General features: G+C 34.3%; 1 protein-coding gene across 1 annotated transcript in view; it reads left to right on the top strand.

Annotated features, from left to right (window-relative positions):
* The window catches only part of CDH7 (cadherin 7), an 82,727-nt gene extending 68,829 nt beyond the window's left edge, over window positions 1-13,898 (top strand). The window contains exons 9-12 of the mRNA XM_059479158.1: window positions 254-375; window positions 1,721-1,838; window positions 3,904-4,155; window positions 11,433-13,898. Of these exons, the coding sequence (XP_059335141.1) occupies window positions 254-375; window positions 1,721-1,838; window positions 3,904-4,155; window positions 11,433-11,926 (986 nt within the window). The 3' untranslated portion in view covers window positions 11,927-13,898. The remainder of the gene's footprint in view (window positions 1-253; window positions 376-1,720; window positions 1,839-3,903; window positions 4,156-11,432) is intronic.
* Window positions 13,899-14,653: the final 755 nt, after the last annotated feature.

Genomic DNA, 14,653 nt, shown 5'->3' with positions numbered 1-14,653 from the left:
GATTTGATTCAGTGCTGTGATTAGTGATTTCCAGTTTATCCTGAGAGTAAAATCTTAGATTAATTGAAGCAGCTGGAGTACATAAATGTTGGTCCAGAAGATCAAGACAAGAGCTTCCTTTGTATTTGAGGGAGGGATTATAATTGATTTGACATGCATATCCAAAAGAAGAATGCAAATAAAAAAGATAATGACCTTCAGAATAACTTGCAAGGATCTCCTCTTAATTGTTTTATTGGACTTTTTCCTGTAGAGAATCCAGCGCAGATTGGGAGAGGCTATGTAGCCATCACAATCCTTGACATCAATGACAATGCCCCTGAGTTTGCCATGGAGTATGAGACAACTGTCTGTGAAAATGCTCAGCCGGGTCAGGTATGTCTTGATAGGTTTTATGGTTTTTTTTACCAGATAATCAGCCATTCCTTATGAAAGCCTTCCAGATTTAAGAAAAATCCTCTTACAACAGTAAGAATGAGGCTCTGATGAACAGTACAAGCAAACAGTAGGAAAGATCCAGGTATAAAAAATATTAGTTGAAAGTTGTGTTAAAATCTCTGGCTTTCTTTTGTATAACTGATAAATTTTACTTAATTCACCTAATTTTGAATAATACTGAGAACACATACTTTCTCCTAATTTTTGTGAGAAGTGGGAAGCAGTAACACAAAGGTCATTCTGAGACTAAATGTCCACCATTCTGAAAATGAGTACACACTTTTAATCTGCCTAGGAAGTATGGACACAGTTTCACAATGGGAATATATTCCTATTTTTTATTCCTATATTTTCAACTACACAAATAACTTCCAAGTAGTCCGAGACTTAACTAAATATATTGCTTTGTGTCCCTCATTTTTGGCCTTTTCCCCTCTACTTTGGAAGACCTCACAAAATACCTATACTTTCTCAGTCTCTCCTCCCACTTCCAGAAAATTTGTAGATGTTGCACCTGCAAAGATCCTGCACATTTTCAGGAAGACTTTGTGCTTTTGTTCCTCTCCCAGTGTATTGTCCTTCCTGTGGTAGATGTTTATTGCACATTTCAAAATCACCTCATAATTTAAATTCTGACAAAAACCCACTATGATTGTGTTCATGAGAAACACAGACTATGCATGCTCTTATTGTTGTACCTTTCTGTTTTCCCTGTGCTCTGATCAGAACTAGGCCAGAAAGCTGGAGTTTCCAATTGTTGTGGATTTTAAGTAGTGGTAATTTCTTTAGAGGTAGATTTTGATAGAATTTTAGAAAATTAATTAAAAAAACTATTAGTAATGAAATTTGAGAAAACAATAATAATATAAGGTACCTTTCTGTTTTCCATTATATTAAAAAAAAATACATGCATTTGAATGCTCAGAAACATCACAGTTCCCTTGTGAAGGTTTACAGCATTGATTATAGCCACTGAGAACTACACTAAAAACCATCCAGAAGAAACACTTCTTCCACTGCTATGTAGTTTATTACTCCAAGCTCTGGCAAATGACAGGACCTTTCTCCCAGAGCCTGCAGATCATTGCTTTGGCCAATAAATTTGGTACAGGTAAAGAGTTGAGTCACACATTAACAGTCTCTACATGCTTGAGAGATTAGAAAACCAAAATTCAAGATGATTAGAACTTGAGGGAGGGTTGATATTTTGGTAGGTAACAGAGGGGTTATGTAATGTACATGTACATATGCTTCAATGAAACCCTGATGTATCTCAAAACAGGTGATCCAAAAAATTAGTGCAATTGATAAGGATGACCCACCAAATGGCCATCAGTTCTCCTTCAGTTTAACAGCAGAGGCAGCAAATAACCACAATTTTACATTGCAGGACAACAAAGGTAAGAAAACTTTATTTGGTAAACATTCATCAATAGCGCCTTCCATTTTCAATGCAGCATGCTTTCTATGACCTACATAAACTTCTGTTGTGGTAAAGAAATAAACTACAATCAGCCTGCCAAATAATTTTATCTGTAGACTATTTGTCAAAGGAATTAAGCTGTTGCTTGAATCATTTAAAGCCTTGAGCCAAGCAGAGCAGCATCAAATCTAAATCTTTACTTTTTTTTTTTTTTTTTTTCCTATCAGTCACTCTTCACATTTTTTGCATGTATTTATGGGTTTTTATCTAAATTATATTTTACCTTGGGGCAGTTACTGAGAAATGTCCAGGAATTCATGTCTTATTAATATAACTCAGGGCATAAAAAATGAGTGCACAATAGATGGAGATCTTTTGGGATTTGTGGGGTTTTTATTTGGTTTAGAAAAAACACATCTTTTCAGTAACTAAGTATGTCCCCTTTTGAAGAATGCTTTTGATAAAGAAAGCTGCCTATAATATTTACACAGACTTCTTATGACTGTTTCCTCAAAGACTCACGCTGACATCCCATTTCTGTTAGTTAAAATATCTGAGAACACACTCTAATTACTGCCCTCATTAGTTGCACTGCACAGTACAGCAGCTAGGCACGTGTCAGGCTGTTTAGCTATTAGCTGTAGCAAACAGAACTAAATAGACAGGGCATTGCTCTTGCACTGCTCTTTTATGGATCAGTACTTAGCCAGAGCTACAAAGTCATCCTATTAGTAAAACAAGAAAAACAAACATATGGACACTGAAGGACGCTGTTTGTACAGGCACACTTTGAATAATATTCAGTAAGTGTAATGTGTGACCTAATAAAATTCTTTCATGCAGATCTTCCTTGCCTTACCTTACATGTAGTTAATGAAATGCTTGATTTTCTTCATATGAACAGCTTGCAGTGTAAAACTGAAGATTCTAACAGTAACAGAGTCAAAATAATAAAAGTGCATTAGAATAGGACTGTTCAGAAATCTGACATTATGAAAACTGTAACGTAGTTAATGAAGAGACACTCTTTCCTAAGAATTTATAACTTAATAAAAGTAATACTAGACTTTTGTAATGTCTGTAAAATCAGTGGAGGTACAAGACCCAGCAGCAGCTGCCTCATTCAACATTGGTTAATTTTATGCATCTCTCATGTGATGTTATATCAAGAGGTGTTTGCATATTTTGCCAGATAGATCATAATAGATGACACAATAAGATAACTTTGCTGACTACCAACATGTCTGTCTATGGATAGATAGGTAAGTAGATAGATAGAGAGATAGATAGATAGATAGATAGATAGATAGATAGATAGATAGATAGACTGAATTAGCATTTCTATACATGCTGGGAGATGTAACTCAGTGAGTACACAGTGAGTTTTGCACATATCTTCTTGAACACATGGGCTTTTTAATCACACAACTCAGACCACGGTCAATCTATACATTTTAGTCTGATTATAATAGCCATCTTGAATCTCAGAAGAGTCTGAGAACAACAGCATTTCTTTGTTGCATGCACAATTACCTTGTTTGTGCATGGATGGGAACTTTTTGCATTTGAAAAATATTTCATTGATCTTCAGAACCTATTCTCTTATTAATATGGTCATTGCTTCCATAATTATGATATCTATAGCTGTAAATAGTTGAAATAGATGCTTGTAAATTAACTGGAAACATGTATTTAGATACCTAATCTGATCACTGAAGGGTAATTTATTTCTTTTTACATTTATCTCATCTTCACCTATCAGTCCAGGTTGTGAAAATGTGAGCTTACCTAAAAAGAAATGGACCTTTGCATTTTTGAAATATTCTTTTGTTGAAATTAAAAATCTTCTTGTTTAGTTGTATGTGATTTCTCAGTTGATCTTACCTCTGCAGCTTCAAAAGTATATGACTGGGAAAGGTAAACTTGTTGAAATAATTTTAATGTTTTTATAAAGTCTTTAAGTAGAATGCTATAGTATTTATAAGCTTGTGTTTCAGAAAAGTCACATATTTTATAATTTGTCTTTTTATCCCTTTATCTAGATAATACTGCGACAGTATTAACCAAAAGGAATGGGTTTCGAAGACAGGAACAGTCTGTTTTCTACTTGCCAATATTCATAGTGGACAGTGGATCACCTTCACTTAGTAGCACTAATACTCTCACCATCAGGGTCTGTGACTGTGATGCAGATGGTATTGCTCAGACATGCAATGCAGAAGCATACATCTTGCCTGCAGGACTCAGCACTGGAGCCCTGATAGCAATATTGGCTTGTGTCTTGACACTGCTAGGTATGTCTTCTTTCTCTTACCCTTCTTTTCCCTTCAATGCATCATGGCAAAAGATACATGCATATAAACTTCAACATTCCCCTCCACCCTGATTTCTGTGGACAGGCACAGATAGTATTCAAGAAAGAACAGCATTTTGTATCATTAGCACAAAAAACCCTTTATATTGGGATTATCATTTTAGATTATTTGTTTCTATATCGAATTGCCTCCAGACAGATGTAAGAAATTACAGTAAAAGAAAAAAAAGTTTGGCATGCATCAAATGCAATATTTAAGAAATAGACAGTACAGTTTATGGAAGCATCTGGTTTGGCATACTCACCATTAACCAGTATCAGTGTGTCCCTTTTCCACAGGCATAACTGTTTTTAAACATTTACTGATTTGCAGAGAACAAAAGATATTCAGAAAATAAAACAGATGCAATTTACTTATGAGAATCATAATTTATTGGCATCATTTGCAGAGTGATCTTTTCTCACTCCTGCAAATGGTAGCACAGCTAGATTTTATGTTGAGAAGGGAAACTGCAACTAGATAAAAGGCAGTAGAAAAGCGGGGAAGAGTGTTAACATCCTAGTTTGCCTAGCATTTCTCATGTAATACCTAGTCATTAAGCAGTATATGGGAAAATAAAGGGTCAAATAAAGAAATAAAGATGAAGAATAAGTTGAGCAAAAGTGAAGTTTTGGGTTCTGTCTGAAAATTCCTATGTTAACAGGGTACCCGGTTCAGCACAAAAGAATTTTCATCAGTTTTCCTATCAATTAAGAGATTTTTCTATTCCCTGTCTGTACATACCGGTCTAAGGAAAGGGAGAAGACCACAATCTTCTTATGTTGGTATAATCGCAGTGGTGTTTTATCTGCCATTGTTATCAAAGTAATTTGCATAGGTCAAAACAAGAGACTTGTGTCCAAACTTCTGTCCATGGCAGTATTTCTACCATGTACAGATATGTCTCCTTTCACACTTTGCTTCATGTCACTGGAAACTATTAGAAAGAAAAGTTCCTTCTGCAAAAATGTTTCTAAAGCAGTCCAAAATGAAAAACCTGTTGCATACTTTTTTTACAGAGTAATAAAAATCACTACCTCTGCAACCAACTTACTCAGTAGCTATATATATATATATATATATATATATATATATATATATATATATATAGAGGAGGTGGCATTTCTAAAGTTTTCCATCTATGTGACATAAAAAAATCTAACACCATAAGACTTTATTCTCACTCAACACATGGTTAGGCCTAAGTTTAAGAAATGGAAGAGAATTATTGCCAGAATGCCAGAAGTTTTAATGAACATTTTTAAATACCATTTTTCTAGTAGCATTTCTAGCCAATTTATGTACACAAATGAACTTTATTTGGACATGAAGGTAAATGTTAGAGTTCAAAAAGACATAAAAATATTCTCTTATATCAACTGGCATTACTATCAGTGAAAAAACACCCGCTTTAAACTTCAAGTCCAATATACTTAGGAATAAAAGTCCTGTAACCATAGCAATTCATTTGATCCAAAAAGTAAATCTCACCATTTGTGTTATACATGAAAAGCTGGTTTCTGAAGATTACATAGGAAACTGCTTTAGATACCATGCAGCTTGGTCCGGTCATACACTTTTCTTAAATAGAAGCAGTAGGATTTCAAGAAGACCATTGAGTGGAGACAAAGCATGTTGGCACCAAATAACTTGCTTATTCTACTCGGTACACCAGGGGTCAAATACAACAAATAAACCAACAAATGAGCTTTTTTTCCAGTTATTCTGAACAAGGGTTTGGTAAAAAAAGTTTCCATATTACCACCACATCACTGATTTTATTTGTCAAAGACTTTCGTTTTCCAAAGTCATCTGTCTGAAGGCATCAACATTGTTTATCTAAAAAGACGTTTGTATGTGCCACCATCCCTTCCAGTCTAAACTGTTCCTTTTGAGTACAGTTCAAAGCTGCAGGAACAGGTTAGGCTGTGTTTGCACGATAACTCTGGCTTTGAGTACTGCATTTGGGTACTGCCTCCCGTTTTAGCAGAATGCCAGTGTCCATAAAGAAGAGGTACCTAAGCATCCCTGATGCCCAATGAAACCCAGCAGCTTGTCTGGTCCCAGAGATTTTCTTCTTCTCTCATTTGCTCCTAGAATATTTTTTCTGGGACCAGCTGCATGGTGGTATTGCTAGGAATTTACTTTTGCTCTTTGAATTCCCTGAGAAAAATGCTGAAGATCTACTAGAATAGCATAAAAAACAGGCTTCAGCTGCTGGCAAATGGTTCCAGGACTGGAACAAGGGATGCACATTTTGTGTAAGACTTTATCAGTGAAAAGAGAATACAGTCTACTGGATCAATATCTTTTCCTAATCCAAGATTAACACGCAGTACAAATGCAGTCACATTAATCAATGTCATCCTAATGTGGGTGCCAGTTGTAAAGCAGAGAAAGCATGAAATTTGCATAGATGGAATGACTACATGCTTTCTGGCACCAGGGTCCTAAACTCTCAACCAGGTCTTACTTTCTTATAGTACGATAAACGTTTTGATCTTGCACCATATCTCCCTATGGCTCATACATAACCATTTGTCTTTACCAAGACCTGGAATGTCTCAGTGGGATTTCTTAGTGTTACTACTTTTACTTAAGCAAGTAACCAATTTTAGATAAGCCCAATGTTTTCACTGACTCTAAGAAGGAAGAAAGAACGTTATTAAATTACACTCTTTTTACAATAATTGCATATAACACGATATAGGCTAATTTTTCAAACTAAAATATTTTTTAAAAGCTAAAAACATTTAAAACCAAAATCTCTATCTTCATACTGACTGATGGAGTTCAAATTTTAAATTTTATTTCACAAGAAAATTCCAGCATTTTTTAATTACTCAAAACAGCTTTCCAATTATGCAGTAAGGCTAAGTTTTGCAGAAAGAAAAAAAATCATAAAAAGCATACAAAAATGGTAGTTTGATTCAATTTGGACTACACATAATTTTGAGGCAAGCATGTAGAATTTTTTTTAACTTTTTCTGAAAATTATACAGTAATTTAATTCAAGACAATTTGTTTTTCAGTTAGCATCTTCTAGAAACAATAACTGTTTTTGCAACAACTGTTTAGCATAAAATGTTTACATAAAATCACACAAACAGAATATTCACCTGTAGATAACCTAATCACATTTGAGAAGTTAAGTGTTTTCTTTGTATGGAAAGCTATATTATCACAATACTTTTTCATAATTATAGTCTTTTATACTTCTGAATGTAATCTATTATTGTCACCTATTTTCTTAGGAAGACTGAAGAAAGTTTCCTATTGGTGTGGCACTAGAGTTCACAAGGGTAATACAATAATAAAATTTGAAAATACAGCTTTGAATCATTTTTTTACAGTTGAAAGGCATCAAATTTGTTATCATTATCAAAATACCCAAATTAAATCAGAACACAAAGCTGTGATTTGTAAACAAGAACAAGCAGTTCTAGTGATAAGAATCCTATTCTCTTAATAAGTACAACATGTACAGAAAGTGACTATGTAATATGTGTAGGGTTTGGCCTTGCAGTTTTAAAAGTGATAAATGTGTAACTGGGGGAAAACATTTAACTAGGGGTACCCAAAGCAACACTTCCAGAAAGTGGTTGAATATGAAATGCAGCAGCTGTTTTCTGAAAGTTAGGGAGTTGATTAGGGTCACTCAGTATGGGCATTTAAAGGTCACAGTCACTTTGCAAATATCAGTCCAAACTGATTAAACAACAGGTATAGGTGAAGTTTGTTAAGTGGGAATTAAATTCAAGTTTCCTGAGTCTTGGCCTCTGTAATCCCCAAACCATATCTGACTGTACTGGCAACTGCAAGGTATAACTAAATAGGTTATTAGTGTTCTGCTTGGATGGCTGGGGATCTCCAATCATCAGCTTTATGAATCATGACACACCTAAGGCACAAACCAGTGTGCAGATCTGCTCGCAGCTGATGTGGCTTATTGCTATAGTAAATTCCTGGCTTAGGGGTGTAGTGTATACAAATCATGGTAATGTTTGTGATTTAGCTCTGTGCCTTTCCGTATAGCTCTGCATGCAGTCTTCCCCCTCAGGGCCTCTCACGACTTTTATGGCTTCCTTACAATTATGCTGCAGTTGCCTTGAGTACAAAAGGAAAAATTAATACTAAACCAGAGAAATATGTGCGGGTGAACTAAACCTGACTTATTACCAGGTCATACCGAAATGGAAATTTCATGGTAATTCCAGAAAGCACACTGAAAAGTGGCAAAGCAAAAATACACTCTTGCATTCGAAGGTGTTTTTTTAAAGACTGATTTGGGTGTACTGAAACCTCAAACATTTAATGTATACTAGATACAAGGATAAAACTGTGCATTACCACAGCTATTATAAAGACAAACAATTTTTTATTTTTTGCTTGGCTACTGTACCTATTAAAGGAAATCAATATTTCTAAAAATTTAGGTAAATCAGAAGAATTAAAAGGTTAGTTTAAATCAGTCTTTGTTAATTCTGGTTATTAAGACTTTATAATTAGCAGATTAAAATATCAATTGACTTTTTTATTTGTTACATCACATACAAAATCTGTATTGTCATTTCATCTCCTTAGTATGAGTTGGATGTATCTGTATGGAGCCAATCTAGTGCCCTCATTTGTGCCTGAAGGTTTTCCACTGTATTATTTCTTTTCTAACAATCATGAAATTAGGTTTTTAGAAGTTCAGACGGTCCCTAATTACTGACTTAATGTCTGCTTTTGTCATAAATGTAGGAAATAAAAGCCCACCGTTACTTAATGAGAAATGAAAAAAACTTCGAAACAATTTGCATTTGATTTAAACAGCAGTGAAAATTGTTTAGGGCTTGTATTCATTTCTGCAGCTCCTGCAATGCAGCTAAAGCTTTGTTCATTTAGAGGTTAAACTTTATTGTTCATGGCTGCTGGAAAGGTTAGAAATTAATAATCTTATAAAGTTATCTAAATGCTAAAATATTTAACCTTTAGAAAGACTCCATATTTTTCTTGGCTTCAAGCAAGTGTGAGAGATAGAAGGAACACTATATAAAACATTCACTGTATCTTGATTTTTATTGTACCTTTAGGCAGACCTTCCTACTAAGTTTCCTCTTTTACACTTATTAGCATGTCTTTAACTTTCAACATGAAGTATGTTAAGAGGGACAGTAGAGTAAAAATACATTCATTGAGTAAATTATTAGCTGCTTACTTATATGACAATAAAAATGTGTCAATAAATGTTAAAAACAGTAATTAAGGAGTTATGTCAATAGAAATCTTGTTTGAAATATCTATTTGTACTGTCAGCAAAGTAATTTCACTTTAAAATATCTTTTACAATAAGGGAAAACATTAAAAGTGGAGTGCAATTGTATCTAATGACAATTTTATGTTCTCCGCCGTATAATTTACAGCTTATTATACAAATATCAGAATGTTTTGAAATTTCACAAATGTCACTTTAAAGGTCAACATTTCATATTGTTAAACTGCTTATGTAAATATTGTCCAAAGGAAAATGCCCCAAACTGATGGCTTCTGAATTCAATACATGGAGGATGAATCAGGTAGATGCCAGGGGCAAAAAATGTGAGAGGGTGATGTTGATTATGTAGTAATATAGTCATGAGATAGCTATTAGTAGATGGATTATTCGATATGCATTTGGTAGCTGCTGAGAAAAGAGGAAAGAATTGTTGCCTAATATATTTGTCAAAAATTTTAGGGGAAAAAATATATAGTTGCAGCTTTATTTTTAGACATGTGTGGCTCCAAAGGGAAATAAAAATAGTGCAGAAAGGCATCTCTGGCTTTAACCAATTCCAATTAGTACCATAACATCTGTAGACATACACAGCTTTCTTGCATGTACAATTTACTGGTTTATTCTAGCCAAGTGGTCCTAATATTAAGTAATTTCTCACAATGACTTAATTGATACTCATTTTAAGATCACTCCATGAAAAGGCTTTCAAGAATGGTAGTCTCACATCATGCAATTTGTGGAGGCCACTTTTGAGACTGCCTAGGGAGCCTCAAGCTTAATTTTATCTCTATCACCTTTTAGATTTTGCTTTTCCATATGTTTCTACAGCATTTAATTGGCATTGTTAAGTAAAGATTGAAAATGTTATGGATGCATATAACCACATAATCTTAACATTAAAAATAATCATAAAATCAGAAGAGATTAATTAAATGTGGAATGACACTTTTCAACGTAATGTTATTTTTTCAGTCATAGTGATGCCTGTGATTTCCTAGGAGTGTCATTAACTCAGCAAATGTTATCCAGATGCTACAGTATAGTATTAATTATTTTCTAGGAGGATGATTCACACTCCATCATGTCCCACAGATGGATGCAATATTCACAGTATTTGTTCCATATTTTGTATGTCACCAGTGATGTTTCTCTACCAAAACTGCATTAGAACAAGAGGAGACTTGAGCTAGTTTCTTTCAGTGCTTCTGGCTGCCACTGCAGTTTAGTATTAGCTTTCAAGCTGAAAGAAAATTTAAGGGTTAAAATTGAATAACCAATTTACTGAACCAATTTACTGGTTCATCTAGTAAACTGTAGCCATAGCAGTTTTCATTAGATGTAAGGCATAAATCTCAAGTGCAGCACTTTGCACTTTTCAGGAAAGTGAGATCTTATACAGAAGTGGTTTTGTTCCATGAACTAAGACAGTCTTATTTTATACATTGCTTAAAAATTCGATGTTCTCCAACATAAAATTTTTAAACTTTATTTTTATTTAGCACATATTGATCATACATTTTAATGCCATCACTTTGCAAACTATGTTTTGTAATATTATTCTGTCAATTTATGAATGTGCTTTTATCACTTGGGCATTTAAGAGTTCAGGAAAAGCTTTTTGTTTTTTTTTTAATTATTATAATTTCTTGGCTGTGAGATTTTCATAGTCAGACTGAACTAAAATTTATGCTTAGCAGACAATATAGGATGTTAGAATTAGAAATGAAGACGCTAATCCTGAATGATTTGGAAAATAGATTCTTAGGGTCTAAAAAGCTTATAGTTTAAAAGCTATTTCATAATCTGCTAGGTTTTACATCTAACTGCACAAATTTCTTGCATCTAACTGTATAAATTCCTTGGGGTTTTTTTGGAAAAATTAATGGGTACTTCCTACATTAGAAAAAATATGAGAAAACTTTGGCACTGCTAAAACTCTAGCTTTTCTTTGTTCCAGTTCTTGTCTTGCTGATTGTCACCATGAGGCGACGGAAAAAAGAGCCCCTCATTTTTGATGAAGAGAGAGATATCAGAGAAAACATTGTCCGGTACGATGATGAGGGTGGCGGAGAGGAAGACACAGAGGCTTTTGACATGGCTGCCTTGAGGAACCTCAACATCATGCGAGACACCAAGACCAGAAGGGACGTGACACCTGAGATTCAGTTCTTGAGCAGACCGACTTTTAAAAGTATCCCAGATAATGTCATTTTTAGGGAATTTATCTGGGAAAGACTAAAAGAAGCTGACGTGGACCCCTGCGCGCCGCCCTACGACTCCCTGCAGACGTACGCATTTGAGGGGAACGGCTCGGTGGCGGAGTCGCTCAGTTCTTTAGATTCCATCAGCTCAAACTCTGACCAGAACTATGATTACCTCAGTGACTGGGGCCCTCGTTTTAAAAGGCTTGCAGATATGTATGGGACTGGACCAGAATGCTTATACTCCTAGCCTTGGAACCTTTCTCTGAAAATGCACTGAAGAATCTTAAAACAGAAAACTCAACCTAAAAGACTGAGGAAAGTTGTAAATATTTTCCCATTTTTTAAATTTTAGGTTGGTTTTGGTTTTTTTTTGTTTTTGCCTTGGTGGAACATATCTTCATTAGACTTGTCCTAGGGACTGCACTGACCACACAGAATATGAGCATTTGGTGGCATTTTTGATAAAATGAAATGCTCAGCCACGTTCAAATAGATAGCAACCCTGAAATACCTGCAGAGGCAACTCACTTTCAAGAGTATGTTACACAGTCACCTCAGTGAGCTGGCATCTGTAGATGCCTTCACAGTATTGCTATATTGAGAATACAGAGTCCCTGTTTTAAGAAGAAACAAATTTTCAAATATATAACTCAATACAATATTACAGTACATTGTATTTACACAGGCAAGGGTTTTTTTAGCAAATTTTCTTTACTCTGTGCATACAGCTTACTAGAACAAAAGCAGAAGGACTGATGAAAACAAACAAAAGCCCAGGAAATATTTTTTGTTTTTCTTCTGAGCTATTTAATCAGAAATTTCTGTAATTTTCTGGGTTGTTTTCAAGAAATTATTGTTTGTACTAAGAAATTCCAACAATGTATTGTCAACTTACAAAGTAGTTTAAAATTCACATAAAACTATAAATATGGAGGTATAGTCCTATGGATGGGAAGTTTTGTGATGCCCATATAGGTATAGAAAAGGTGTTGCTATCTATTTGCTATTTTTTATTCTCTCTTCTGATTTGTACAGGAGAATTTATCCTTTTTTATTATTGTTTGACATAAAGTGTTATATTTATTTTGGAACTCCAATCTCCACTAAATTCAGGTCCATTTTACTGCCTCATGGTTTTAGACTTGTCAGAACATGCTGATTTTTCTCCAGTCTCAGATAAATGTAGGAAATGAAGCATGGAAGTGGAAAAATTACAGTAAACAAGGCCACCCACTATTCATGCCACAGAAAGGAGAGCAGCTCCAAGGATGTGCAGTTGTTCTTCTGAGCCATTACAAAGTCTGAGACATTTAAAGAAGATATTTGTACATTGAATTTTTTGAAAGAAGACTGCAGAGGTAGCTGGGAGTGTCTTAATGCAAGATTCAACTTTCAAGGTTAAACATGCTATATGCTTCAAAGACTGTAAACACCTCACTCTTCTTCTTCCCTTCTCTTTTGCTGCTGATGAATCACAGTAAAAGATTTTTCTATTTCTTTCTTATGTTAAACAATGTAAAACTATTAACTTAGAGGTCATCTTTAGATCCTACTGCACATAACTATTATTTCCCCAAGGTGTTAACTCACTACACATAATTTCTATGCTGGTTCAGGAGTGCCAAAACAGAAGGACAACTATTATTGGTTAATATACTGTATGATTTTGAAGTAGGATTTCTTAGAATAAGACAACTTTTTTATGATTCCGACAATATTTATACTTCATCTTTCATGATTTATTACTAGATAATAGGACATATATTCAAGTAAAATAGTGGGTTTAGGTATTATTTCAGATTTTTTTTTTTGTTTTAGATATAATGTAGATGAGTTCCTAAATTAGAATCTGTTCCTGCAAATTTTTTGCTTGTACCTAACTGGAAATGACTTGACCTGCCTGCAATTCCTGAGGTACACTGCATTGTTTACAGAATTGTGTTTGTGAACAGAAGGTGCTCCACAGAGAATGATGCTCACTCTAAAAGTACTTCTTTCTGAGAGAAGGATCCTTGTACTGAAATCTTAATATATGAGTGATGTGAGGCTGGGGGATGGGAAATTATCATTAAGGCTCTTTAAATTTTGCAGCCCAGCATTATCAATTAATTATGTGAAAGTGGCCTTCAGCTCCAACAGAAAAGAAGAATAATTTTAATCATCTACAACATTCTTAATTTGAGTTACATGTTAATAGACAATCATTGTTTCATAATTCAGTAGATTTGCTTCTAGTTGTATGAAATATATATATATAGGCATATATATATATATATGACAGATTTTGTAATGGAACTGAAAGATATCGTCCATGACTTTTAGTCATACATGTAAGATTTTCAATAAAAGTATTAAAAAATAGGAAAAAAAAGAACCAATGTGTATACAGTTTAATGAGAGCAAGATATGCTGCAGAATATAAGCAGGTATTAAATCAGAGAGGTTCTGAAAGAACAGTTTTCATTAATCTCTTTGTTCTTTGCAGGAAGATAATTCATGCATCTGAATTAAGATGTCAAAAATGTTGATTTTACCACATAACATTCACAGGAGATTTAAATGTGGTTTAGAGTAAACAGCCCAATTTCCTTGGTTTTCTACCTTCTGTATCTGTAAAAAACCCCAAAACCTCCACTGTTAGGAAATTATGTTAGGGTGGGGTTTCTTTGATGTGCTTTCTACAGAAAAAAATATGCTTTATTCTGATATCATGACAGTTCTGCATGTTTTCTGTTGCACAGTTCTAATTTAAGTTTGCTGTTGCATTCTCCATGCTTCCCTGCTGATTGTATTGTTGCAGTTAGAAGGGAAGGTGAAATCCCCTATATTTGGTGACAGATATTACTATAGCATACACACAAGGGTGTGTGTAATATGCATGCTATATAATGCTCACCAAAACTTACCACGACTACAGGGTTTTACAGTTTGTAATCTGATTCCAATTCTTTTGTTGAGTCTTACTTATGGTGCA

Source organism: Ammospiza nelsoni, chromosome 1 (genome assembly GCF_027579445.1).
Source record: "Ammospiza nelsoni isolate bAmmNel1 chromosome 1, bAmmNel1.pri, whole genome shotgun sequence".
Lineage (NCBI taxonomy): Eukaryota > Metazoa > Chordata > Aves > Passeriformes > Passerellidae > Ammospiza > Ammospiza nelsoni.
This window is presented reverse-complemented; position numbering and strand designations above follow the sequence as displayed.